The 27,074-nt window shown below is 36.6% G+C and overlaps 1 protein-coding gene across 1 annotated transcript; it reads left to right on the forward strand.

Annotated features, from left to right (window-relative positions):
- The first annotated feature begins 1,558 nt into the window (after positions 1–1,558).
- Positions 1,559–27,074, forward strand: wdr75 (WD repeat domain 75). The gene is made up of 21 exons (XM_007253238.4): positions 1,559–1,684; positions 5,724–5,853; positions 6,663–6,728; positions 7,240–7,339; positions 7,552–7,676; positions 9,125–9,195; positions 9,425–9,541; positions 10,224–10,312; positions 11,211–11,369; positions 12,693–12,752; positions 12,858–12,970; positions 15,537–15,709; positions 17,503–17,654; positions 18,904–19,084; positions 20,320–20,411; positions 21,540–21,635; positions 23,437–23,606; positions 23,710–23,769; positions 24,744–24,896; positions 25,074–25,165; positions 26,418–27,074. The coding sequence occupies exons 1-21, from the start codon at positions 1,599–1,601 to the stop codon at positions 26,629–26,631; spliced, it is 2,499 nt and encodes an 832-aa protein (XP_007253300.3). The 5' UTR covers positions 1,559–1,598; the 3' UTR covers positions 26,632–27,074.

Here is a 27,074-nt window from a genome sequence, read left to right on the forward strand (position 1 = left end):
AGCTGTCCTTCAGGCTCAGGGTGCATCAGTGTCAGCACAAACTATCCTTCAACTTTCAATGAAATTAAATGCTATGGAGAACCAGGAGGACCCCACTGATGACACAAAGAGACATAAAAAGGCTACATTGTAGTTTGCCAAAATGTATGTTAGTAAATAAATCCTTTTGGGAAAAAGTGATGTTTTTTTAAACAAGAATATTGCAGAAGTCAGAAGTTTTTTAAATGGATAAATATTTTCTTAAACTTTTCAAGACAGTAAGGCTGCTCATCAAGACCTCCATTTCTCATCTGTGCCAATTCAGAGATTTTTCTTACAGCTGTGGACTGTAAACACAATGCTGGTGCTTACTAATTAAACATTAAAAACAGATTTGATTATTTTTAAATAAGCAATAAAGGCAGTTGCAAAGATCTCCCTCATTAAGAGGTACAGATTCAGATTTTTCTAAAACCCAGCTTCCTAATTTTGACAAGGTTTTAAACATAGAGAGATTTGATTATTTAATGATGGTCTTCTATTTAACATATATTTTCCAGGATGACTTATTACGTAAAAATGTAATTAATTCATTCATCAATTTGCTTCTCAGCTAACATTAAATTGAATTGTAGCTATACAGTTTAAAATATTTGAATGATGAATGCAATGAGTATCACATACAGAGTATGTAATTAATTATATTATTTTTTATTGCCTGAACTTACAAATCTTACAAAACTTACAAATCCGAAATATGACAAAAAAACGATAAAAAATAAAAAGGAATTTAGTAAAAAAAAAAAAAACGGAATTCATAGGGCCCTACGGATGGTATTTATTTATTTGCTCCTGAGCTAACATTAAATTGAATTGCACAGTTTAAAATATTTTGATGATTAATGCAATTAATTAATTACAGAGAATGTAATTTTTTAATCACCTGAAAGTACTATTAAAAAACCTAAAAATCCGAAATGTGCCATAAAAACGATAAAAACTAAACTTAAAAAACTGAATTTAGCACAAAAAAAAAAACAAAAAAAAAAACGAAATAACGCTAGGACTTTAATCATGTTCATTACAGGAAGCTTTTAGGTCTATGTCAGTTATTCATTTATTCATTTGCTCCTTAGCTAACATTAAATTGAACTGTACAGTTTAAAATATGTTTATGATGAATGTGATTAATTAATTACACAGTATGCAATTAATTATATTATTTTTTAATCGCCTGACAGTACTTTTAAAACAACCTAAAAATCACAAATGTGACGAAAAAAAACGATAAAACCCGAAAACAGAAAAAACAAAACATAATTGACCAAAAATATAATAAAATGAAATTCATTGGGTCCTTAGGTCTATGATAGTTATTCTTTCATTCATTTATTTATTTGCAACATTAAACTTGACAGTTTAAAATATTTGTATTTATTTGTATACTATTAAAAAAATGACAGTGCTATTAAAAAAATCCGAAATGTGACAAATAAAAACGATAAAAACCGAAAACAGAAAAAAATAAAACGTAATTTACCAAAAAGGACTTTTATTTTGTCTCCGGTTGGCAGGCGGCAGCAGCGTGCGCAGGCCGGCAGCAGAAGAAGAAGATCATCATGGTGGAGCAGAGCGGGGTCCGCGTGGTTCGCTGCGGCGGCAATAAAATCAATTTCAGAGCTCCGATCATCACTAAAGACTGCAGGTATGATCAGCGACCGGATAAAAACCTCTTATACTCACTGTTTCCTCACTAGTGTGAGCTGATCTGAGAGAGATGGGGCCTTCTGCAGCTTCATATGCTGCTCTGTAAACAACGTATTCCAATTTATCATATTTAAAAAGATTTAAAACATGTGTTTTTGCTGTTTAATGCTTAGTGTGGAGCGTTTTGCTTATTCTTTTATTCAAAATGTTCAGATTAGTGCTGAATAATCAGAGATCAGACACCTCCCAATCATAAAGAAGCTAACTAACTAACTAACTAACTAAATACCCATGTGTTGATAGTCATGTTTACCCTGGTTAACTACTGAATACTACATGCCCTGACTAAATTTTACCTAAATGAAGTTCATATTAGGCATTTTTTCATCAGGTGGAGATTTGTATGTTCCTTTTCCTGCAAAACTTTTGGCAAGTTGACACAAACGTGTTTACATCTTGGTGGTAAAGGATCATTTAAAGGTAATCATATTTAGTAATAGCATGGTCTCAGTGGCCAACACATTTAGCTAGGTTGTTTTTTTGGTTAACCTTACCTGGATATTAAATATTACTGAAGGGAGGTACTGAAATATTACTGAATTGGTGGCAGCACAAGAGTGATGTAGACTAGGGCTGATTGAGTTGTCCTCAGGTTGTCCTGCAAGAACAAGGAGATGTTAATTGCAAAACTGTTTATTCTCACACACTCATGAACATGCCACTCATTTATTGGATTATTAAGACAACATACAGACTTGTGGTGCAAAAACACTTCTTTAGAAGACGGGAAATTACACAAACTTACAACATTAGCCTACTTTTATAAGATATCTATGAAATAAGAATTTCAGCACATTTAGCATAAACTACGAAACATACACAAATTAACAGTAGCCACTCTAGGTAAGGTAATCATTTAGCATTCTGTACAGTTAGCATTTACTGATACAAAAATCACTCAAAACAAAGCTAACTATATAATACTTACTAGTGATTGCATGCAGACCAGCTCAACTAAGCAGTAGGGGTGGGCGATATGGCTCTAAAATAATATCACGATATTTCAGGGTATTTTTGCGATAACGATATACTTGGCGATATAGGAAAACTAAAATGTGAGGAATATATAATAATAAATAATATAATAGGAATATAGTATAATAGTATAACAGTATAACCATAATGTGGCAAAATAAATAATATAGCATAAAATAATATAATTCAGCAAATAATATTGCAGAATATTTAGTGCATGCATATAAACTGCAAACTAAAACAATTATACAATAAATGCACCTAAAGCTTCACAGTAAATAATAGACTACTTTTAAGACAGAACAGCCCTATTATCACGATATGGATTTTTAATATCATGATATTTCTGTGTCACGATATATTGTATACGATATAATATTGCCCACCCCTACTAAGCAGCTGAAAATCTTAACAACCTAAGCAAGTTTAAACTGAGTATGGGTTTAGAAGCTGATTAATTAGAAGGGAAACATGGTGACACCCTTGTTCCTCACTAGTGTCGCTTAAAATGCGCCTTATAATTTGGTGCGCCTTATAGTCCCTAAAATACGGTAATTAACAGTGTTAACTTAAGAGGTGTTCTGCTTTTTGCACACTAACATTTAAGGTTTTTGCTCTCAAACTGTGAAACACTTTGCAACCTTCACTAAGACTTGCTGTTTCTTCAGTCTTTTAAACAGGCATTTGGATAATGTACCATTTTATACTGTGATTGTATTTTTTGTATTGTGTGATGGTTTTGTAAAACACTTTATGACCAAAAAAAGAGCTAAATCGTGTTTTCTTATTTCTCATGTTTGCTTTGATTGGCTGGGCATTATTAGGGTGAGCTGAAGTGAGCATTGTGATTGGCTCAGTTCATTAGTGGTCATAGTGCTGGACGATATGGCCAAAATTCATATCACGATATATTCCTTAATTTCGGTCGATACGATATAATTTCGATATCGATATAAATACTTAGAAGGCCACAGAAAACTGCGAAGAATCCCTGCAATGGAAATATGTACCTACTACTGTCTGAAAATTTAATTTAAGTCTTTGAAACCTCCTTTCACGAAAACATTATAATACTTAAGAAATTAAAAATAGTCAAGATAAATCAATGCTCAATTTTATTTGCATATAGCAAAATAAAAACATGACATCCCTGTCAAACATAAGCCTATATAACTATTACCAATAAAAATAACTTTAAATTAGGACAGAAGCAGAGCTTCTTATTCTTTTGTAAACAAATTTAACAGATCAAAACAAAAGTGTTTCAACTAGGATAAAGAATAAAAGAAGCCTTTATATACATAAAAGCAACAAGATTTCCCCGTCAAATAAACAAACCTATAGGCTTTATCAACTATAAATAACTTAGTTACAATATAAGCTACAAAAGTGCTTCAGCCAAAATACAACTCTTTATAAACATAAAAGGAACATGATATCCCCGTCAAATAAACAAACCTAAAGGATTCATAAACTTTAAATAACTTACAACATACGCTATAAAAGTGATTCAGCCAGTATAAGGAAAATATTGTATGTAGTGTAACTGATTGAGGTGGCGGAACAGATTAGATGTTTTAACGTTACCGCTGCTAACCTGCTCCACTCTCCGGCACAATTTGCAGCAAACTGAAGTTTAGCAGACCTTCGAGAGTTGAACCAAATCCTCACCACTGAATTAGACCTCCCTCCTTCAATTGATCACTTGTGGCAGGGGCATTCATTTTGCATCAAAAATGTCCCGTGCTGGGAGCCAAGAGGACCCGCGGCTGACCGAGAGGACCCGCGACTGACCGCTGACCGAGCGGACCCGTGGGTGGACCGAGCGGACCAGAGGCTGACCGAGCGGACCCGTGGGCGGACCGAGCGGACCCGTGGGCGGACCGAGCGGACCCGTGGGCGGACCGAGCGGACCCGTGGGCGGACCGAGCGGACCCGTGGGCGGACCGAGCGGACCCGAGGCTAGGGTAGGCTAGGCTCGGCTTGGTTCCGCTCCATTCCACTCCAGCGCGGAGCATTTCAGATGCGAACTGAGCCTACCTTAGCCTTGGATCCGCTCGTCCCGGCTCCGTTTGGCTCCAGCGCGAGGCATTTTAGATGCGTAGCGGACCCGAGCCTAGCCTAGCCTAGCCAAATCTAGCCTAGCCTAGCCTATCTGGCTACGTGCCTATGTGATTACATCATCACGCACAGAGATAGTCCAGCTACGGAGGCTGATTGTGTTCAGCTGTGCGACGAGCTGACGCCAGTAAAACGCCTGTCCGTGACAGATTCTGTAAATAATACATATCGATATACCACAAAATCCTATTAAAAGGGATCAGCTGTCCCACTTTCCCCAATTACAGCTTTTTCTCTCCATTGTGCTCTTCTCCTTCATTCCTCCACCTAGGAGAGTAAAGGAGGAGGAGGAGAGGAAGCAAAAGTTTCTGGATGCAGCCGTTGTGTAGTGTAGAACAGGGCTTATCAGTACTTGTCGTAGATGGTATTGTTATTTCTCTGCTCTCACTGATGAGTTGAAGCAGGTGTGTTGAATGAGGAGATCATGTGAACTGTATGGGATGGTTTTTGACCAGAACAAAACCAAACCAAATAAACATAACATTTACCTGAAAGCTGAATACTGGACACTGTTTTAATTTTAGGTCATCAGAAACATTATGGTTCAATATAAATTTCACCAGAGATTTTTTTTTCGAATATTTAGTGCATCCAGATTCCATAAGCCCTGAAATAGAATTAAATTATTCATAGCATAGGTATGCTTTCTAAAATCTTTTTCTGTGTTTTATTTATTTTTTTTACTTATACTTTTATTATTTAAAGTACTGTTACCAGCTCACGGTGGACTACTGCCTCCCTGAGAATAAGCCTGTGGACCACTAGATGGTACTTCACTCAATAGGTGGTTTTCTGGTCCATAAGATGAGAGACCCAGTTCTAGATAACACCACTTGGCTCAAGACTTATTATTATTATTATTATTGCTATTTTCTCTGTAGGTTCCTGATATGTGGTTCAGGTGATTCAGTAAAAGTGTTCAGCACCAGCACAGAAGAGTGTGTTCATGTGCTAGAAGGCCACACAGATCAAGTGACTGGAGTCGCCTTGAATCCAGCCAACCACCTTCAGGTCTGTATTACTGTCTTCAACTTTCGTAGGCAAACATGAATTTGTCTTTAGTCTTAACCAGGGGTGTCCAAACTACCGTTTCCTGCAAGTGGCCTGCAAGGTATTTCAGAAATAAACTGGAAGTTGGTCTGCAATTAAGCTGGTTTTTATAATGTGAGATTTAAACTTTGAACACTAGGGGTCGCTATCACATAAACCCAATCTAAAACTCTCCTTATCTTCTTTTCTTCCTTCCTATACCTACATTAATGTTCCTGAGCTTTTAAGAGAACATGGCAACTCCCTGGAAACAGAAAATAGACAGAGAATGCAGAAAATTTCAGGCACTTTGGGAAAATTACTATTTTTTTTTTAATTCAGAGGGAAGTGTGTATGGTTAATTTGTGAGGTATCAGTTGCCGTAAAGTATAATATTAAGAGACATCATGAAATGAAACATCAATTTGAAAAATCTTAGTTTACACAACACTGTCAAAGATAGATAAAGATAGTAACTCAAGTAAAATGGTGTGTTAATGATAGTAATCAAGAAAATGTATTATTATAAGAAGTACATTTCATTATTTGTTTCATTACATAGTCTGTGGCCCGTGAGTGCACATATATTTCTTCTTCTGGCCCCCATAAAAAAAGTTTGGACACCCCAGATCTAGACTCTTAGCTAGTGCTGTATTAGTTTTACGTCTCTTAACTTTTGCAAAGTTTCATGGAAATTTTGCCTATATGTCAGAATATTGTAATAGATATATATACATGATATATGATATAAAATATAAGAAGAACCTTCCTCTTTGCCCTCTTTTCTGCAGGTCTACTCTTGCTCAGCAGATGGCACTGTTAGACTGTGGGATTTCATCGATGGGATCCTCATCAAGGTAAATGTTTAAAAGCTGTGCTATTTATAGGGATGCACAATGATATTAGAATTATATCGTTATTGGCTCATAATTGCTTATTGGTAATTGGTAGTTTTTTTTTTTTTCCTTCCTCAAATATAGAAGTATTAGCATCTGCTCATATGGCCACTATTTTAAACTAAGTCATGCTGCCCAGGAAAGAACCAAGCCTTTCTGGCAGAGCTACTACAGTGGGCCAAAACTAAGATTTTTATTTATTTTTATTTTTTTAATTAGTTCATTAGTTTTAAAGTTCTTAAGTTATACTACGTGTTTTGTATACATTTTGTAATTGTTCAGAGGATTTAATGATTTGGAATAAAGTAACAAACTTATTTCTACATTAACTAAATGGTTGGAATTTTAAAGGGGTTGTATAAGCACTGTTTATTGTTATTTTCTAAATGTCAACTTTTATAATGTCATACCAAAAGCAAAATGTTTATATAATGAATTATAATTGCTCTTTTTTTCCCTTCTTCTTCTTTAGACATTCATATTTGGATACCCAATATTGTCTTTATATGTCTCGGAGAAACATGCTGGAGTCATATTTGTTATTGTTGCTATGGAAAATCAGAATAAAGGTGGTAAGTATTTCACTGAATCAGTTCTGGGGCAGTTTCTGCAGAGAAAGATTAATTATTATAATCATTAGAGAGTACATTTTAACATGCTATCAACTTTAAATAAAAAGTAACTGCTAGTTATTGTGACCTTTTACTGAATGACTGTGGTCTCAGAATATGTTTGTAGACACTGGTTTTACTGCGTGTGGTGTTTTTTTTTTTTTCTTTTCTAGAGAACTTCCAATTGTTGGCTCTACATCTCCCCAAGGTGCCAGACCAAGAAGTGGAGGCAAAGGACATGTTTGCAGTTTTGTGTGATATTAGCCCCAACCCTGGTTCCACAGCTTTTGGACAAGGGGTAAGTTTTAAATCAGCTGCAGTTCTATCATATACCCTCCATTTGTCCAGCTGGATGCATAAACTATAAGCAAACGAAGACAACCCAGTTATAGCTAGCGTATTTTTTGCACTATAAGGCGCGTTTAAAATCCTTTAATTCTCCCAAAAATCGTCAGCGCTCCTTATAATCCAGTGCGCCTTATGTATGAATTCTACTAGTCAGGTTGTAAGGAGCAGTAAAGCCACTCTGAATCTTCAGAGGTGAGCATTATCAGCCTGTAGCCTGGTTCTAACCCAGGCTAGCACTGCTGGAGCAGCATTAGCATTACTCTCTAACCGCGCTAAGCGCTGGCTCTTTTGTCGTTCAGAGTATATCGGACTGTAGCCTGCGTGTTTACCGTGTTAAAACAAGCTACGTGGGACAAAACGCTAGCTACTATTGCCCTGGCTTACTAGAACACTCAGGGTTCTTCAGTGTAATGCTGTCAGGCAGCATTAGCTGCTAACTGCGGCTAGCCTGGAACTCTGGAAATCCAAGCTTACTGTAAATAAACAGAAGTGCTTTACTCACCCAAATAAACAGTTTTTAGGAGAGAAATCTGTGTAGATATTCGGCCTTATAATCCGGTGCACCTTATATTGCAAAAAATACAATACTGTACTTTAACTGGAAACACAAGCAGAGGACCTATAGCCTATCAGGATCCTTTTAAAAAGGTTTAAATGATTGATATTGATGCAATTATAGATTACATTGACTAATCACTGCAGTCCTTGTGTTAAGTCAACTTTTAGTACTGGTCATTCTACCATGTTGCTAAAAGCACATATATATATATATATAGCTGCCTCACTGCCTGGTTTGGGACCTTGGAGGAACGTTGTTTTGTTTCACTGTGTACTCTGTATATAGCTGAAATGACAATAAAAACCACTTTGACTTGACTTTGACTTTTGACTTATATAATTTATATATATATATATATATATATATATATATATATATATATATATATATATATATATATATATATATATATATAAAAATTATTATTATTTTTTTTTTTGCTCATCCAAATAGAAGCTACAAAAATAAGTAAAATCTTAAGCATTTGTTGATCTTTATATGAATCTGATATCATTGTTGATCCCTGCATTTAATAATAATTTCCCTATTGTTGTCACATTCATCTGGCATCCACAATCTTTCCAAACTCTCCAACATATTAACTGTAATTCCCATGAGCACACTGGCCTTTGCTCAGCCTCACTCACAAGATAACACCTCACAACTTCCACATATTGAATCATGGAGAGTTTTATTTAATAGGTATTAAGTAAAGCTGCATTATCAGGTAATATAATATTCTGTAGTATGTACCGGATATGTAATGGATTTCTTTTAAATGTCTTTATTGCAAAATCTCATATGCTAACAATGCTTTATTTTCTTCTTTATTTTTCCAGGGTGAATATATCGCCTCTGCTTTGGGTCTCCGCCTCAATGTGTATTTCTTCCGGAAGCAGAAAACATACCGGTAAATGTTGCACACTGACAGTGATGCAGCTTTTCTTTTAATAGATCCTGTGAGGTCAAAAGCATGCTGGAACATGCCCAGTCACAATGCTGTTTACATGCTCGTATCAGGGGGCCTGTGTTTCCATGTTCTGCTCTCTCACAGTTTCCAGTTACCAAGGTGCCTTTTTTTCAGGAGCTGGGGAGTGGCTGCCTGCACACTGTCTAATTCTCATTTATTTTTAATGAAGGTTTTCTCTGAAGGCCACAGATAAGAAGGGTGCCAAAAATGCCTTCACCTGTGTAGCCTGTCACCCTAAAGACGACTGCATCGCTACTGGACACGAAGACGGCAAGATCCGCCTCTGGTGAGCGAGTGGACGAAGATTAAATACCAGACCAATATGAGTTGGACTCAAATTGAACTCCAATTAAAGGAGAACTCCGGTGTAAAATGGACTTTTGTTGTAGTAAAACATGATTGAAAAGTACTTATCTTTGACGAATAGCTCACCTCTGTTCTCCCACAGCGTTCTGAGATCCAGAAATTGTAAAAGTTTGTCCAAACACCCTTCAGACTGGGTGTCACGGGGCATAATTTGCTCAGATAAATCGTTTTCTTCCACTGTTATCCAGCTCAAAGTAGCTCCACAACTCCTTGCTAGAATCCAAGGAGCCCTAACGTTTAAAACGAGGCATTAAAAACTTAAAAAGTGCACAAGAAGCTTATTAAAAACACTGTTTATATCCCAAAGTATGCCCTGTGTAAGACCAGAGGTGTGCTATTCATCAAAGGTAAGTACATTTTATCATGTTTTACTACAACAAAAGTCCATTTTACACCAGAGTTCTCCTTTAAGCTCCTTATTGATCTCTTTATAGCTGGATCAGGTGTTTTGAGCCTACTATTGAAAGGTCACTTTAAGTGAAAACTCTAATCACAATCAATCATTTCTGTAACATCACAAATTACATATACAACTACATGTCTATTACTCTTTATCTCACTCAAATGATGTATGTCCCTGTCCCTCTCTTCGTCTCGTACAGGAGAAACTTCAATCAGAAAAAAGAGTACACATATTCCACTCAGCACTGGCACCACAACGCTGTCAGCTCGCTGTGTTTTACTCCAGAGGGTAAGTCACTATCATGGTCTATCGTGGAGACCTTTTTTTTTTTTTTTTTTTTATTAATTATCTATAGATTCTTATTTTTGTTTTCACTATTGTAAACAAGGTTTGTAAAATATTTTAGTTATAATATTTCACAGAAGTATATATACATGCATAAACATAACATGCAGCATATATTATGTAGAATTTAATAATTCAGAATCCTTTTTAATGAGCTAAAATAATAATTTCAGATTTATAATTATGATTCAAATGTTTGGACAATCAAGTCCCCCAGTGTTCTTTGTGATAAAGGAGAACCTTTTCTGAATATGGGTTTTTTATAAGAATTATTGCTGCAAGATTTTATAAAACATTTTTGGGTAAAACACCTTTTTTTCTTTTTTTTTTAATACAGCAAAATGTGTTAAAGTAAAGGATTAATTTTTAATAAATTAAAAAGATTTGCATTGTGCATATTTTTATTTATTCCATTTCACCATTACACAGCCTGTTGAGCACATGTTTACTTTTTACTTTGCTTACTATATATATATATATATATATATATATATATATATATATTATAAATAATATTGCATTTAATAATATTGAACTATTCTTTTGGAGGCTAAAAATAAAAAAGCATGTGTTTACATAAATGTTATGCCAATTAAATGATTGTATCTTTTTAAACTACTTACACTGCAAAAAAACTGCAAAGTAGCCTGTAAAATTATCTAATTTCGAGGCGATAAATCTTATTTTCTCTGCTAAGAATTTTTGTCTTACAGAGCACTGTAAACACATGATTATTTTGCTTTTTTAGAAATAACAGCTTTTAGTCTCTCACTTACAATTTTAAGGAACTGATTCTGGAGCTTTGATTGATCTTTTGCTGTACCTCTGTCCGTCTGTACAGGCATGCACCTTCTGAGTGGAGGTGTGGAGTCTGTGCTGGTACAGTGGCACTGTGAGGAAGTGAACAAGAAGGACTTCCTTCCTCGTCTGGGTGGAGCCATCTCTCATATCGCTGTGTCTTCTGATGGACAGATGTACTGCACGAGCCACTCAGATAACAGTAAGATCCTCAACATATCAGTCTGCTACTCACTGAACACTGGAGTTCACCAGAATACAGTTTCTGTGCTGAATTTTTTTTTTATTTAGGAATGTAAAAAGATTCCCATACCTGTTACACCAACTTGAAGTGATATTTTAACAGATAAAAGAGTATAAAGTTACAAAAAGCATTTAAACCTGTATTTTCTTATATATACAGAGCAGAAAATACAAAATACAAAAATCTGACATGGACAACAATTTGTTAATAAAATTGCATTTACATTTCTGTTATCCTGAAGCTGCCTTATACTTATTAACCATAGTGTGTAACAACTGGCCATGCAACTTAATAGTGAATGATCGAAAGACATTATACATCCACATAGGTGTAATATATATATACAGGTGTATAGCCAGACCAGCAGTGGAAGCACTTCAAGAAGATCAGAGATCTATGACATCTGAATATGATGTTTACATGACTACTTGAGTAATTTGAGAACTACAGTAAGCTAATTATTATAATATTTTAAAAAGTGCGTTTAAACACATTCACTGTTAAGCTGATGATGATTTTTTATCTTTTTTTTTTTTCCATTCACTGCCGACTCAACACTGTGGTTCCATGTAAAAAAAAAAAGAAAAAATGTTCTTGATCTGTCGACCGTTTCTCAGGCCCACTTGGTCCAACTAATCAGCTAATTATCCAGCTTTTTATGAGCGGGATAAGGGCTGCACGATATTGGGGGGGAAAAGGTACATTAGAAATGTTCTCTCTGTTTTTTCGCCGTTTTAAACAATGCAGGGCCCATGATGTCACCAGCCCTCTTTTGCGTCTGGACCGATCAAGAGCTGAGTCATAACTTGTGTTTACTCCTACCAACCCCAACCCCCCCCCTTCGCGTGCTTCTCGGGCAGCAGCCGCCGGTCACTCACACAGACACAGAGACAGCACTGTTTATCTACTTCTTGTGTCAAGAATCAAAACATTGCAACATAACATGTTTAATTTAATTGCCTTAAGTGACATCGCAGGTCCTGCGATGTGACACTTGCGCTTCCACACATCACAATGACTATGCTTAAACAATATATGACAATATATAAGTGGGATCAGGTGTGTTGGCTCACTTTCTAGAAATAGAGTTTACAACCTATACTAAAGCCCCTGAAGCTCTGTTTTTTTTTTATTCTGGCTTTAGTGCGTCTTATCCTGTCTTTGTTTCTGTGAGCTGTGGAGTTGGAGTGAGTCATTCTGCAGTGTGTTTAACCTGTGTGTCTCTCTCTCTCTCTCTCTCTCTCTTTTTTTTTTTTTTTGTCTCTTTGTCTCCCTCAACAGAGATCAACATCATCCACTGCAGCTTCAAACTCTCAGCAGTGATTCAGGGCCTGGTTAAAGGTGAGCACTTCACAGACGTCCTTAGTTCACGATGACTCAGCCTAAGGGTTCAGTAACCGAAACATTAGCTCTTATCCTGCTGAGATCCTCTTTGTCTCTCTTCAGGAAACATTTGGACGGATCTAGTGATTGATTCGCGGACCAAAGCTCTGGTGATGAACGGAAGGCCGGGCCATCTTCAGTTCTACTCCCTGCAGCAGGACAAGCAGCTTTACAGTGTAAGCAAGCCTGCAGTGTCGCACGGCTGGGCGTGTCCTTCCAGCTCCTGTTACTGTGATGTTGTTGCGATCAGATCTCTTTGCACCCAGCCCTGTGCAAACTCCCCTGTCTGATCATGCACACAACCCTACAGCATGCACACCACACTTGAGTAATAAGAGTCTTTGGGTCAGACTCGCTCGTGTTATTCCTAACACTACATTTACCTACATGTGCTCGTTAAGATAAGAGTACTACAAATGCTTCATGGCCCAGTGCAATTCAAGAACCACTCTTGGTTCCATAAAACAGCATCAGGCTAAGTCAAGAGGCTTTTATTGTCATTGCATTTGTGTTCAGGAGCATGTTGAAGTGAAATTATGCTTATCCAGGACCTTGGTGGTGCATACAACAAATAGTACAACACATCAATATCCAGTAAAAACATACAACTATGATGTAAAATATAAGCAACTTTATAAGTATCCTGATGCAATAAAGTTAAAATTGCTCACCTCTAACAAGTTCCAAAACGCACACAAATTTTTTTTATGTAATTGAAAAGTTAGTTTTGGAATTTAGTAATTCCATTTAAAATGTAAAACTCATGTATTATATATATATAGAGGTATTGCACACAGAGTGATCTATTTTAAGTGTTTATTTTTTTTTTATTGTTGTTGATTATGGGTTACAGCCAATTAAAACCCCCCACAAATCAGTGTTTTAGAACAGGGTTTCTCAACCGGGGGGGCCGCGAAGCACCCTCCAGGGGTCCGCAGGCGCATCCTCAGAGGGAGAAAGTTGTCTGTAGTGAGCGCTTTAAATCAGGGGTCTCAAACTCGCGGCCAGCGAGCCGTTTGCGGCCCGCAGAACGATATTTTGTGGGCCGCGACTTGAAATTAAATTTTTGTTAGTGCGGTGCGCCCGCATCCTCTCCCCGTCCACCAGCACAGCACATCCTATTCATTTCAATAGAGAGAGCCGCTGCATGAGCGCAGCCCCGCCCTCCGCTGTGTGTGAGAACAGAACAGCTGCCTTTCAACACTGAGGAGAAGCTTAAAATGGATTAATATAGAACTATAGATCACAGTGAGGTTGATTTAAAAATCTTAAGCCGAGTCATCAGGTGTCCTGTCGAGTTGTGCTATCCTGTAAAACCGTGCTACTCTTATGTGTAAATTTAAAGGGAAAAATACAAAAGAAGCACAATATTAGAGCATGTTTCCAGTAAGAAGTTCATGTACTATATTTGGAAAGCCTAAATCCCAGTTTCAGGTTAATGTTAAGGTAGCAAGAGTTTATTATACTCTTTTTTTTTTTTTTTTTTTTTAGATATTTTATTATTATTATTATTATTATGTGGGCCTTGACGCTTTCAAGTTGTAAACAGGTGGGCCGTAAGGTAGAAAAGGTTGAGAATCCCTGTTTTAGAAAATGTTTAAATCATATAAGACCACTTGGTACTTTTGGCAGTGTGACTAGTCCTGCTGGAAAATGAAATCCGCATAGACTTTGTCCCTCTTCACTCCCTCTCCTCCAGACTTACTGATGATCAGTGATGGTTTGGAGAGACATGTCATCTGCTGGTGTTGATCCACTGTGTTTTATTATCAAGTCCAAAGTCAGTGCAGTTTTGTTTTCCCACAAAATCTTACATCACTTCATGCTTCCCTCTGCTGACAACTTTTATGCAGATGCAGATTTCATTTTCCAGCAGGACTTGACACTTGACATTTTGAACTGAATTGCTAAAATAAAGGAGCTTTTCAATTTTTTTGAGATGCACTAGTATCTGGTAACTAGCCTTTTACTACTACTTGTCAGCCACATTAGCCTTAAGAGCATGCAGACGCAAACTTAACACACCCAACATGTATTGGCTGATCGACTTTATTTAGTAATTTAGGATTAGTGGGAAAATGTTTGTACATGTCATTTTCAGTACCCCGTTCCTTAAAAGTGACCTTTGCATTCTTTCGAGCTGTCGCCCTGTACTTGAGGAAGTGTGCAGAGCATGAACAGTCATGTGGGCCAGTTTTAGGGGGTCCACAAAAGGGCTGACCATGCTGTCAGCTTTGTTCTCGTGCAGTCACATGAGTTATGGAGCTTTTTTTTTTTACTCTAAAACTGCCTAGTCATGAATCCTGAGATTATGAAAAACTCAAGGACAGTTTTTGCTAATGTAAAGCTTTTAAACTGTGTGTTGAGCCTTAATTTCAGCCACTGTGTCGGTTTAATGATACCTCATGATTTCACACAAGCAATGGGTTAAGAGTTAAGCTTATATTTATGCATGCATAAATAACATTTTCAGTGGTCAAGCACCTCAATGTTTGTGCAGCAAATTGATCTTTTTTGCAGTGTTTTTTTTTTTTCTTTTCTTTTTTTTTTTAAACATATCTGCATATCTAAGTATGCTATTTTTGTGGTTCATTCATGTTAATATGGCATCTAATGCGATTTTTAATGCATGTGAATCTGTACATCTCTTTTTAAACCTGTTTTAGATACATTTTAAGCATGTTTTCTGCATGGTGGTTAGTTTTACTTATATTACTATGTATGTATGTATGTCCCCTCCAGCTGGACATTGTGCAGCAGGAGTACATCTATGAGGAAGGACTGGACCAGTTTGAGGTGATGAAGGCGGTGTTCGATGTCCGAGGCAATTGGCTGGCTACGGTGGAGGAGAGGGGTCGCGACTCAGATCTCGAATTCGCTCTTAAACTTTGGGGCTTCAATGAGAGCGCTCAAAGGTACAGCATTTGTACAACATTCACAGTTTTATAGAGTACCATTTAGGCCTTTGGACACTTGGACCCCTTATTTTGATCATTTTCTACATTGTAGATTCATTTTAAAGACCTCAAAACTGAGGGAAGACGTGTTATATTGTAAATGTATATAAAGTATCTGTTTACCAATGCAGAATATGTTTTATGCTACAGTAGCAACTTTTGCATTGATTTTAGCTTTGCACACACTTGGCTTTTTTTTTTTAAGTTAGTTTCATGCCTTAGAACATAGAATGGTTCTCCAACAGTGTTAAATGAGTTCCTAGAGTTCCTGCTTTTCCTTTATTCTCTTCTCAAACTCAACCTAAAGTAGCTTAGTTCTAGGGTTTAGATCGGGTGATTGTGGAGGATGAACAGTTTTTAGTTTACTACATAATTCCATTAGTTCCTTCATAATTTTGTTTGTTTTCATGTAAATATATAAAAGATTCCCTGTATACATACTATGAATAGTTAGGACACCCAAGTCGTACCAAACAAACAGAAATGTGTATAGGTGTATAGGTGTAATAACTATATTATATATAAATATTTAGCCAAAATACTTAAAAGTCGGTTCACTTCATCATTACTAAGTGAGCTGGTAACTCTGATGAACTTATCCTGAACTTATCTTCTTTTCCTGTTTGGTCCTGATGAGAGCCAGTTTCATCATATCATTTTTGAAGGTCTTTGTGACTGCCCTTAAATATACTTTCAAAATTCTTTCAGTAATTTGGATTGACTCACCTTCATTTCTTAACGTATATATATATTTTTTCAAATATATATTTTTAGAACATTATTCAAATATTCACTATTCACGGTATACCTGTAACTCTACCTCTTCACTACTTTACAACTGATGCTCTCAAACACTTTATTAAGAGACAAAAAATTCAAGTAATTAACTCTTGACGAGTTCAGCACAGCTGTTAACTGAAAGCCTGAATTCCAGGTGACGCTACCTTATAAAACTGACTATGTGCAAAGCTGTCATCTAAGCAATAGATGGACAAATTTTGTTGAATCTAAAATATAAAACATATTCTGGTTTATTTAACACCTTTTTTGTTTGCTTACTTAATAATTCCATATTTTTTTCCTTCATAGTTTGAATGACTTTAGTTTTAATCTACAATGCAGAACATTTTAAAATGATGAAAAAACACTGAATTTAAGGTGTGTCCAAACTTTTCACTGGTACCTATAATAATATATATTACATTACATTACATTTTGTCCAAAGCAACTTACAATAGTAAAGTACAAAAGTAATAGAAGTTAAAGGTAAAAAATATATATATATATATATATATATATATATATGTATATATATATATATATATATATATATATATATATATATATATATATATATATATATATATATATATATATATTAGGTCTAAGAGAGTTCAAAGGGAATAATGGGATAGAGGAGTAGAGGAGGGGAAGAAGGAAAAGAGGTTAGAAGTAGTTAGTTTGTTATACAAATACACAGAGGTATGTCTTTAATTAATGTTGTATATGGATATATTTTTGGTGTTGCTCTGCACTGTTGAAAAATAATAAAAAAAAGGAAAATCATTTAATGAAAAGGTTGTCCAAACTTGGGACTCAGTACTGTACATCTGTGGAGTTTAAGCACCTTGTTCTGAACCTCAGCATTCCAGGTGGTCAGCGATGTGGTGCTAATCCATCAGTTTTGTCTGCTCAGTTGCTTAAAAAAATCCTTATGATTTTTTTTTTTTTTTTTGTGTGTGCCTCCCAAGCTTGGAGCTCAACACCACCATAACGGCCGCCCACCAGGACAGGATTACCTCCATGTGCTTCAGCCCTTCCACTGAGACCACCATGCTGGTGACCGCAGCCAAGGACGGCCAGTTCAAAGTCTGGCTGCTGGGAACAGACTCGGAAACACAGAGTGAGTCCCACCTTAGATTTTTATTCCCATATTTGCATGAAACCTAGTTCCAGGTACTTTTGATGAAGTTGGCAGTGTTCTTCATGTTGTCTCCATGTCTGTGAGAGACTGCAGTGGTTGCTTGCATAATGCATAATTTGAACTAAGAATGTTACAAAACACAAATAATAATAATAATAATAATAATTATAATTATTTTTAAAGTCCAAACCATCACTGATTGGTGGAAACTTCACACTAGACCTCGAGCAGTTTGGACTGTGTGTCTCTCCACTCTTCTTCCAGACTCTGATCCCTTGATTTCCAAATGAAATGCAAAATTTACTGATGATCAGTGATGGTTTGGAGAGACATGTCTGTCATCTGCTGGTGTTGATCCACTGTGTTTTATTATCAAGTCTAAAGTCAGTGCAGTTTTGTTTTCCCACACAATCTTACAGCACTTCATGCTTCCCTCTGCCGATAACTTTTTATCGAGATGCAGACTTGGCACACTGCCCACACTGCCCAAAGTACAAATTGGTCTTGTATAATACTCAATTTTTTCTGAGACACTGATTTTTTTGGTGTTCATTGGCTGTAAGCCATAATCATCAACAATAAAATAAATAAACGCTTAAAATAGATCACTCTGTGTATAATACATCCATATAATATACAAGTCTTCTGTTTTTAGCTGGACAATTTTGGTTGCCAAATATTCAGTGCTTCCCTTATGAACAAGTGTCCAAAAAAACTTTATATAGTGTATATTTTACACACATTTAAATAAAAATATGATATCCAAGTAATGACTCTGTAAATATCTATTTACTGTGAAACTATAAGACATTTTTGTGCCAGTGTAGAACTTCTCCTCATGTATAACAATAGTTCTGCTGCTGAGGGTTGTGAAATGTCGCCCTGATGACTTCAGATTAACTGGGACACTAAAGTCTTGTCTAAAGGTTCTAGTCCAGATTGAAACGATATCCTGTCCAACTCCCTTCCTCTCATAAGAGCCACAATGCCGCAGTAAACAACAATGACGCCTCTGTTTTTATTTAATGGCTCTCGAGTTTCTTCAGATTAATGATTCAGTTTGAACCATTAATTACACACTGAAAGTCATGCATAACGATTAGATATATATATATATGTTTGTTTATTTTATTCATGCAAAATTTTCATTTTCACCCCAAACTGGACTGGTGCCTGAACAACGTCCACCTCCCAATACTGACCTCAGCTTTTTCGGTTTGTTGTGCAGAGGAGCAGGCTTCCTGGTCATGTGACTTTGTGGGCAGCTACCATGGCCTGCAGCCCACTAACTGCTGTTTCTCCAGCGATGGCTCCCTTCTGGCTGTTAGCTTTGAGGAGGTGGTGACTGTGTGGAGTTCTGACACCTGGGGGCTCCTCACCACGCTTTGTCAGCCACCCGGACCCATCAGGTGAGACCTGGCTTTCAGACAAACTGAAGCCTGGAAGGGGCTTTTATAGTTTTTAACAAAAATAAAAACACTAAGCTCAGGTTATCAGAAATGATAATAAAAAAAAAAAACACACAAAATGAAGACTCTGATCGCTCGTTCGAATTCTGTTCATGCTGCTTGCCATCAGCTGCCGGAGCCCTGAGAGAGCAAAATTGGCCTTGCTCTCTCTGGCTGGGTAGATGGCGCTCTCTCTCCACATCACAAGGCGTCTGTGAGCTGATGTATCAGAACCGAGTCGCTGCGCTTTCCTTCAAGCGTTAGCGCTGTGATGCTACTCGGTAATGCTGCATCAGCAGCAGTTCAAAAAGAGGCGGAGTCTGACTTTACATGTATCAGAGGAGGCATGTGCTAGTCTTCACCCTCCTGGTGTTGGGGCATTACTAGTGATAGGGGGAGTCCTTATTTCTAGCTGTGTAAATTGAGAGAAAATGGGATAAAAATTAAATAAATAAAATTATATATATAAAAAATTATAATAAATTAGTCACTGTCTACCACCAGTCTTTACATATACATTTTAATTAATTTTTTAATTATTATATTTTATAGCATAATATTGCTATAAGGTTTTGTATATAAATTTATTTCTAATTTTCTCCCATTATATTTATTTATTTATTTTTTTTTTATTTTTTATTTTTTATTTTTTTTCTTTCAAGATCTTCAAATTCGTTTTACCCATAAAGATTGTCATAAAGGTTTCTGTGCAGTAATTGCTCTATATATGCAACTGTACGTAGCAAGGAAATAGTATTAGCCCTGAGTACAACAAATCGACCCTCCACTGCAGACCTTGTATTGTAAATGTTGGTGTTAGTTCTGGGAGTTTTACAGAAAAAAAAAAAAACATTTCCCCCTTATTTTGCTATGCCCTTACTCGACCCAGTAACTGTGCCATGTGTTGGGGATAGAAAGTGCCTGTTACTGTACGTTTAAACTCGTTTCAGTTCAAATGCATGCCATTAATAAGAGCTTTATGGGATTTATTGCACTTCACTAATGCATAAAAAAAGTACTTGACTATGAATAGCATATATTGTTTGATGTTGGGAAAGTAGTAGTGTATAAAAAGCCTCTTGCTAATCTGATGAAATATGCCAGAGAATTGTGACTGGCTCTTTTAGGGTGTGTTGGGATGTGATGGGATTGATGTGACGGACTAACTGATCTCTGATTGCTTTCATTCTCTGCAGGGAGCTTTGCTTCGGTCGGCTGAGCTGCTCCAAATACCTGCTGGCCACCACCCCCAAGAACCTCCTCTGCTGGAACCTCCTCACCTGCTCATGTGAGTGTTGATTTGGTTACTTAAGGGCCTGTTTACACCTGGCAGTAACATGTTTTTTGTGTCTGGATAGTATGTGGATATACTGTGAGCAGATTCTGTTGACTCTCGTTAAAATGTGAGGTATATTAAATACAAAGCAGTCCCTGAAATCTCCAAATCTCCCAAACTTACTGACTGTTACTTTAAATTGCAAGTAAACAAAATCTACTGCTTTCATCTAACAGTTAGCACACATTGTAACACGCAAGCATGTATGCAGAGTGAGGGGCAGAAAGGAAGAGAACGGATCAGGAGAGAGAAGCCAAAGTACCCAGTAATAATTACTAGTATTGACACTTTTTGACAAACATTTTTCTGCTTGAGTAAAAGAATCAGATCAAAAGACCCGGGAAAGCTGGGGGAAATGCCTAAGTAAACAAAACTATAATTCTTAAAGTTAAATGAGCACTGGATCTTAATCTACACAGAATTATTTTCAGGAAAACATTTTATTTAAGTGAGTTAAGTGCTTCCATTTATTTACAGTAAGCTTAGATTTTCAATATTTTGTCTATGGGTGAATTATTATTATTATTGAATTTTTTTAAGTGAAGTTTCTCCAGCACTATGGCTGGGTGCAGCAGCATTAGCGTTAGCCACTAAACGCAATTCTAGCGGTATGTAAATGCCGCCTGAGGAGCCCTGAGTGTTCTGGTAACCCAGGGTGTTAACAGCTAGCGGTTCTTTCCACGTATCTAGTTTTAACACAGCAAAAACACAGACTGCAGTCCAGTATACTCGCCTCTGAGCATTTTACCCATTTTCCCCTTATCATTGCATTTTACCCAATTTTACCACATTTTAACAGTTATATTTTAAAAGATTTTTTGTTGTGTTTTTTGTTATTATCTATAATTTTATCTTAATTTTGTTGAAAATGCATGGTAATATCAGGTTTAAACAGGTCATGCCACAATGTACAGTACCTTAACCCATACAGTACATTGTCCAGTATTGTATTAACACGTCCACTTTATTATTTAGAAGAAGCTTCATGCTAAACAGTGGTTTTAGCTTTAGTATTTTGCTTTATTTGTCTATAAATCATCAGCCCTGTTGATTAAAACATCTTTTTTTTTTTGTCCATAGTGGAGTGGAGCACGCCAATGGATGTCCATCTTCTACGATCAGACCCCCTGTCTGACATCATTGCAGCGTTTTGCCTCCACTCTAAAAGCAGCGACTGTAAGTAAATACATGGTCTTTATTTCCCCTGTCTGTTTTTTTTTTTCACTGAAGTAATGAAGCTTCCCATTGCCTGTTTTGTAAAAACACCAGTGCTGTGCAATGCAGTGCTTTCCCCAGTGTCCCTGCACATGACTTTCTGTTCTGAATTGATTTATCTGAGTTTAATCAGGTGTGTTTGATGGTGGCAGTGATTGGTGCAATACTGGGTTAGTGTCGGACAAATCCATGGAGTTGTTAGTTTGTTTAACCTTTTTAAGGTTACAAGTTCAACATCATACACTCTAAACATGCCAGGATGTGTGCAACAAAGGGTATTCAGTCCAGGGATGTAAAAGTTCAAATTATACTCAGGTCTGAGGATCTCGGATCCTTTTTCAGGGCTCTTATTTTTGACATAAAATAACATTTTGGTTTTAAAATGAACTTCCAACCAAGGTAACATGTATGATTGATGATACTGATGACAAAATTGCCAATTATTGCAATATAAGATATAAGAGACCTAATAAACTGATGACTCATTGTACAGAGTTATGCTCAGTGACTGTATGCTGTATAAGCATGGACACCATGGTTTCATTCCCTTTGGTTTTATAGAAAAGAAGCCAAAATTGTGCACCATATTGTCAAATTTTTCCAACCAGAGGCTGAGCCAGACTTACTGTACCTACTCATTTGGTAGATCAGCTCCTCTACTCTTTAGACCAAGTGTCTCAGACGGCTTTTATTGAGTTTATAGTGCAGCCAGAATCAAATAATTTTTTTCTACTGGATACCCACTGAATAATTGTAATTGTCAACTGTAAAAGGGATCTTCATGTATTTTATTACAATTTCACATTAAATTACAGCCAATTTAACAATTACAGCTCAGCTTTTGTAGCTACTACAGTCCAGTTGAATCCCCAAACAGCAGAGAGAGGGTTAGCATGCACAAATGAGGATTAAAACAGAAAGAGAACATTTGAACCAGTATTTGATACAAACAAGAAAATTAATGTTACCCGATCGCTGGCAAAGAGTACAAATAAGTCTAAAACGCACAATACAGTATATTGTTGCAGGATCAATATCGCAATGTACAGGTGCAACAATCACATTGCAGGACATGCAATGTTTTGTGCAGTGTTAAATTAGATTTTTACAAACTTTTTTCTGTTCAATACAAAGAAAAAATCACAATGTTCTCATTTTGCATGACAATCAACCAGATTAACAAATATTTCTGCCCAATATTATTTATTTGACTCCAATAATTGATCCACAGATTGCATGATTGTTAACATTATGATGTTGGTCCATTGACGTCCAGTGTGATTTTTATATATATTTTTTAATATTGAATAACAACAAAATATTGCATCGTCAGTTTTTTGTTCCTCAATATCGTGCAACCCTAGTCTAAATTAATCTTATGTTTTAACAAGCAGCCTAACAGCTAATTAGCATTTTACTCTGTCACCACACTTACTAAACACACTGCAAAGAACTTCATACAGGGTGTCTGTTGCTCTGACCAACAGCACAATACCACATGATCAATGATAGAATGATTAATTAGCTAATTGCCTGACAGCTCAGTTAAAACTCAGCTACTCCATGTAATACAGCCAGTCACTTCCAGCATAGACTGCCTTTCAGTCACTTCATTCCTAAGTGTAACTTCACCTCCTTACGAAAATATATCAGAATAAAAATTAAGCAATAATAAATGACCAATTTTGCCTTTACGTAATAAAGATGAAAGTGGACAAATTGCTGGAACATGGTGTTAACTAGGTCTCTATCCTCTGCACAGTGTTTGTTTTCAGACCCAGCGAGCCCCGTCCTCTGTTTACCCAGAAGGCCGTGTGTGAGGGGAAAGTGCAGCGCTGCGTGTTCGCTCCGAGAGCAGAGCCTCTGGACAGCTGTGACGAGAGATTCCAGTGGTTGAACAGATCTCGCCTCTACTACTTAACAGAGAAAATGGTACCAGTTTAAAGATCATGAACGGCCTTTAGTCTACTTTGGTCCTATTCAACCCCGCACCTACTAAATGTGTACTGATTGTGTTTATTTCTCTTCTGTTAAGGAGTTATTGTCCTTTAGTACCCAGACGGAGGATGAGAGAATACTGAAATCCAGGAAACAGGTGAGTCTGTGGTAAAAGTCGAGTTAAATTTGTGTGTAAAGTATTTTTGGTGTTTAACAAAGCAGCTTTACAGAAAAGCTAAATAATACACAAAAGAAACTTACCAGTATATTACATGAAACGCAATTTCAAAAGGTATATAAGCATGAAGTATACAACTTACCACAGGTCTAGTGCCTTGTTTTATGATGTAGGGGTGTTCCGAGATGGCTTTCAAGTGTTAAATGTGTCTCGTGAGACTTATGCACAGGTAACCAAAACAAATGTTTGATTACACATTCCCGCCTTTGTGGTTTAAACTGCGGAGTTGCCTAGAGATTCTGTCATAGGTTGCCAGGTGTGTATAGAACCCTCCCCCAGGGAATTGCAGAGTGAATATAGAACCCTCACACAGGGGATTCTGATAGTAGTTCTAAGGTCTAAAGAGACCCATGCAAGGTCATGAGGTTTATGAGAAAACCAGCTGCAATACTTACATAATGTTCTATATTTTAGTGCATATGATAACTCATACATAATTCATAATCAGAGTAAAATAAGTATGTATGATTACTTACAAAATATTTACAAATTCACCTGCAGTTTTGCAATTTGAATTTTTTGTCAAATAAAATATTTTCAATCATATATTTCAACAATTAAAAATATATATAGGTAAAATCTCATTCTCGTGAACCCAAAATAGTGTCTCGCCACACTAAGCAAGGAAAGTTTATTTATATTTAGCACCTTTATTAGTGCTTTACAAATGAGAAAAAGCAAACAGAAGTCAAATAAAAAAAACATGTGAAAGAATAACAATAAAAATGGAATTAAGCATAAATAAAACATCATTCAAACATGATTAAATCAATATATTTAAAACCCATCCCCCTGTGTTTCAATCAAGGGTATTAAAAGGTCATGTGGGCCTAGAATTGATGGGTCTTAAACACAGAATTGCTTCAAGCTGTGCTGTTTTGTGCTGTGTACAGCTTCTTGTGGACGACAGTGTTGCTGTGACGCCGTTCTACCTGTTGCTTGGCAAGCACAGGCGCCAGCAAGAGGAGGAGGACAAGCTGAACTTTATGACCAATCAGGTGTCAGAGAGGACCCAGCACCCCCAGACGTCGGTAGCAGTCAAAGAGGTCAGTGATTGTGGTCATGTTGTTTCAGTGCTTTGTAAACAGTATTTGTCAGATCCAACTCCTTCAAAATAAAATCAACACAATATGCAGCATGTTCTTTTTTTTTTTTTTTTTTTTTTTTTTTTTTTTTATTAAAAATTATCGTATTAAAAATAGTACTTTTTTTCTTTCATCCAGTTGCTGCACACCCCAGCCCATGTGCTTCCTGCAGCCTCGTTCCTGTGTTCAATGTTTGTCAACTCTCTCCTCATCTCGAACACAGAGAGCAGGTACGGCACCGTCCTTTACTGTTGAATTTTGGGCCACTTCGGCTTTCTGAAGCAAAAGTGTTCATGTAAAATGTCCCGTTATCTGTTTACTTTTATTATGGGGCATTCAAAGTCCGCTCTATAATTTGCGGTTCTCCTTTATACTTCCTTGTTATTTAATTGTTTTGAAGTCATGCTTTGAATTTTCTGCTGAGTCATGATAAGGCAGGGGAAGGATGTTACTCGAGCGTTATAGAGTAACCTGTTGGTTTCAGTTTTAACCTAAAGGATATATTCCGTTTTTACAGACACAGTTTCTTACGAACAGCTAAACAGCTGTAGTACTATAATATTTATATATCTACAAGTAAATTATAAATGAAGAGTATATTACACACAGAGTGATCTATTTTAAGTGTTTATTTCTTTTATTGTTGATGATTATGGCTTACAGCCAATGAAAACCCCACAAAATCAGTGTCAATTTGAATATTATATAAGACTAACTGGTACTTTTGGCAGTGTGGGCAGTGTGCCAAGTCTGCATCTCCATAAAAGTTGTCAGCAGCAGAGGGAAGCATGAAGTGCTGTAAGATTGTGTGGGAAAACAAAACTGCACTGACTTTAGACTTGATAATAAAACACAGTGGACCAACACCAGCAGAGGACATGTCTCTCCAAACCATCACTGATCATCAGTACATTTTACATTTCATTTAAAGTAAATCAAGGAAACAGAGTCTGGAGGAAGAGTGGAGAGACACACAGTCCAAACTGCTTGAGGTCTAGTGTGAAGTTTCCACCAATCAGTGATGGTTTGGAGAGACAGGTCATCTGCTGGTGTTGATCCACTGTGTTTTATTATCAAGTCTAATGTCAGTGCAGTGTTTTCCTGGAAAAATCTTACGGCACTTCATGCTTCCCTCTGCTGAGAAATTTTATGGAGATGTGGATTTCATTTTCCAGCAGGGACCACATACTGCCAAAAGTATCAATTAGTCTTATATAATATTCAAATTTGCTGAGACACAGATTTTTGAGTTTCCATTGTCTCATTTTATTGTTTTATTGCCATTACTAAAATAAAATAACTTTTTAATGATATTCTAATGTTCTAATTTGACATGCACTAGTAGAGTGATTTTCACATTGATTTGATCACATTGTTTGACATCAATCAAATGATATAAGGAAGGCCTTATATCTTCTAAATATTCATCTTCTGTTAGTTGTTTACTTCACTCTTTGCTTATCCTTGTCACATTTTCCCTAGAGAGGAGAAGCAGCCCTCAGAAAAGGATGAAGACAGTGACAAAGAGGAAGATGATTCTGAGGAGGAAATGGAAACTGGTGACGGTCAGCAGGAGATCCGGACTCAGGGCTCAGTAGAAGAGGCGCCGCCAAAGCTTTCCAAAGCAGAGGAGAAAGAGCTGAGGAGAGTGAGAAAGACTGACTTCAGCTGGGTCACAAGCCTCAGCAGCTCTTAACTATGAACCCACCATCTTATGAAACGCACACACACACACACACACATTTACCACATACACAGATAGAGCCAATGGATTTTATTTTAATTCTTGTTTTGTAATTTTGCAAAAACAAATGCTTTCAAACAGCAAAGCCATTGAATCAAATCACATGTTTAAACCCATCCTGTTCCATAAACACAAACATTACCTTCACTGCACTCCGCTTCACTAAAAACTGGTGGAATGCAAGAAATGTGGTTGGGTTTGTGTGGATTGCAACATCTGTTTTTTATTCTTGTTATTTTTATTATTTCTTGTTGTTTTGAAGTATTTAGAGACAGGATTATGAGTAAAAAGGGAGCTCTGGGGTCTGAATTGCATTTGTAACTCAAACATATGTCAAAAAAACAAATGTGTATCAAACATAATTTATAAAAAAAAAAATTGAACAAAAAAAAAGT

This window comes from Astyanax mexicanus, chromosome 11, assembly GCF_023375975.1.
Source record: "Astyanax mexicanus isolate ESR-SI-001 chromosome 11, AstMex3_surface, whole genome shotgun sequence".
Lineage (NCBI taxonomy): Eukaryota > Metazoa > Chordata > Actinopteri > Characiformes > Acestrorhamphidae > Astyanax > Astyanax mexicanus.

Excerpts from the sequence above, each read along its gene's own strand:
- wdr75 (XM_007253238.4), top strand. The coding sequence starts at position 1,599 with ATGGTGGAGCAGAGCGGGGTCCGCGTGGTTCGCTGCGGCGGCAATAAA. Across the intron at positions 9,196-9,424 it reads CGGAAGCAGAAAACATACCG|GTTTTCTCTGAAGGCCACAG; the intron begins GTAAATGTTGCA and ends TTTTTAATGAAG. Across the intron at positions 10,313-11,210 it reads GCTGTGTTTTACTCCAGAGG|GCATGCACCTTCTGAGTGGA; the intron begins GTAAGTCACTAT and ends CCGTCTGTACAG.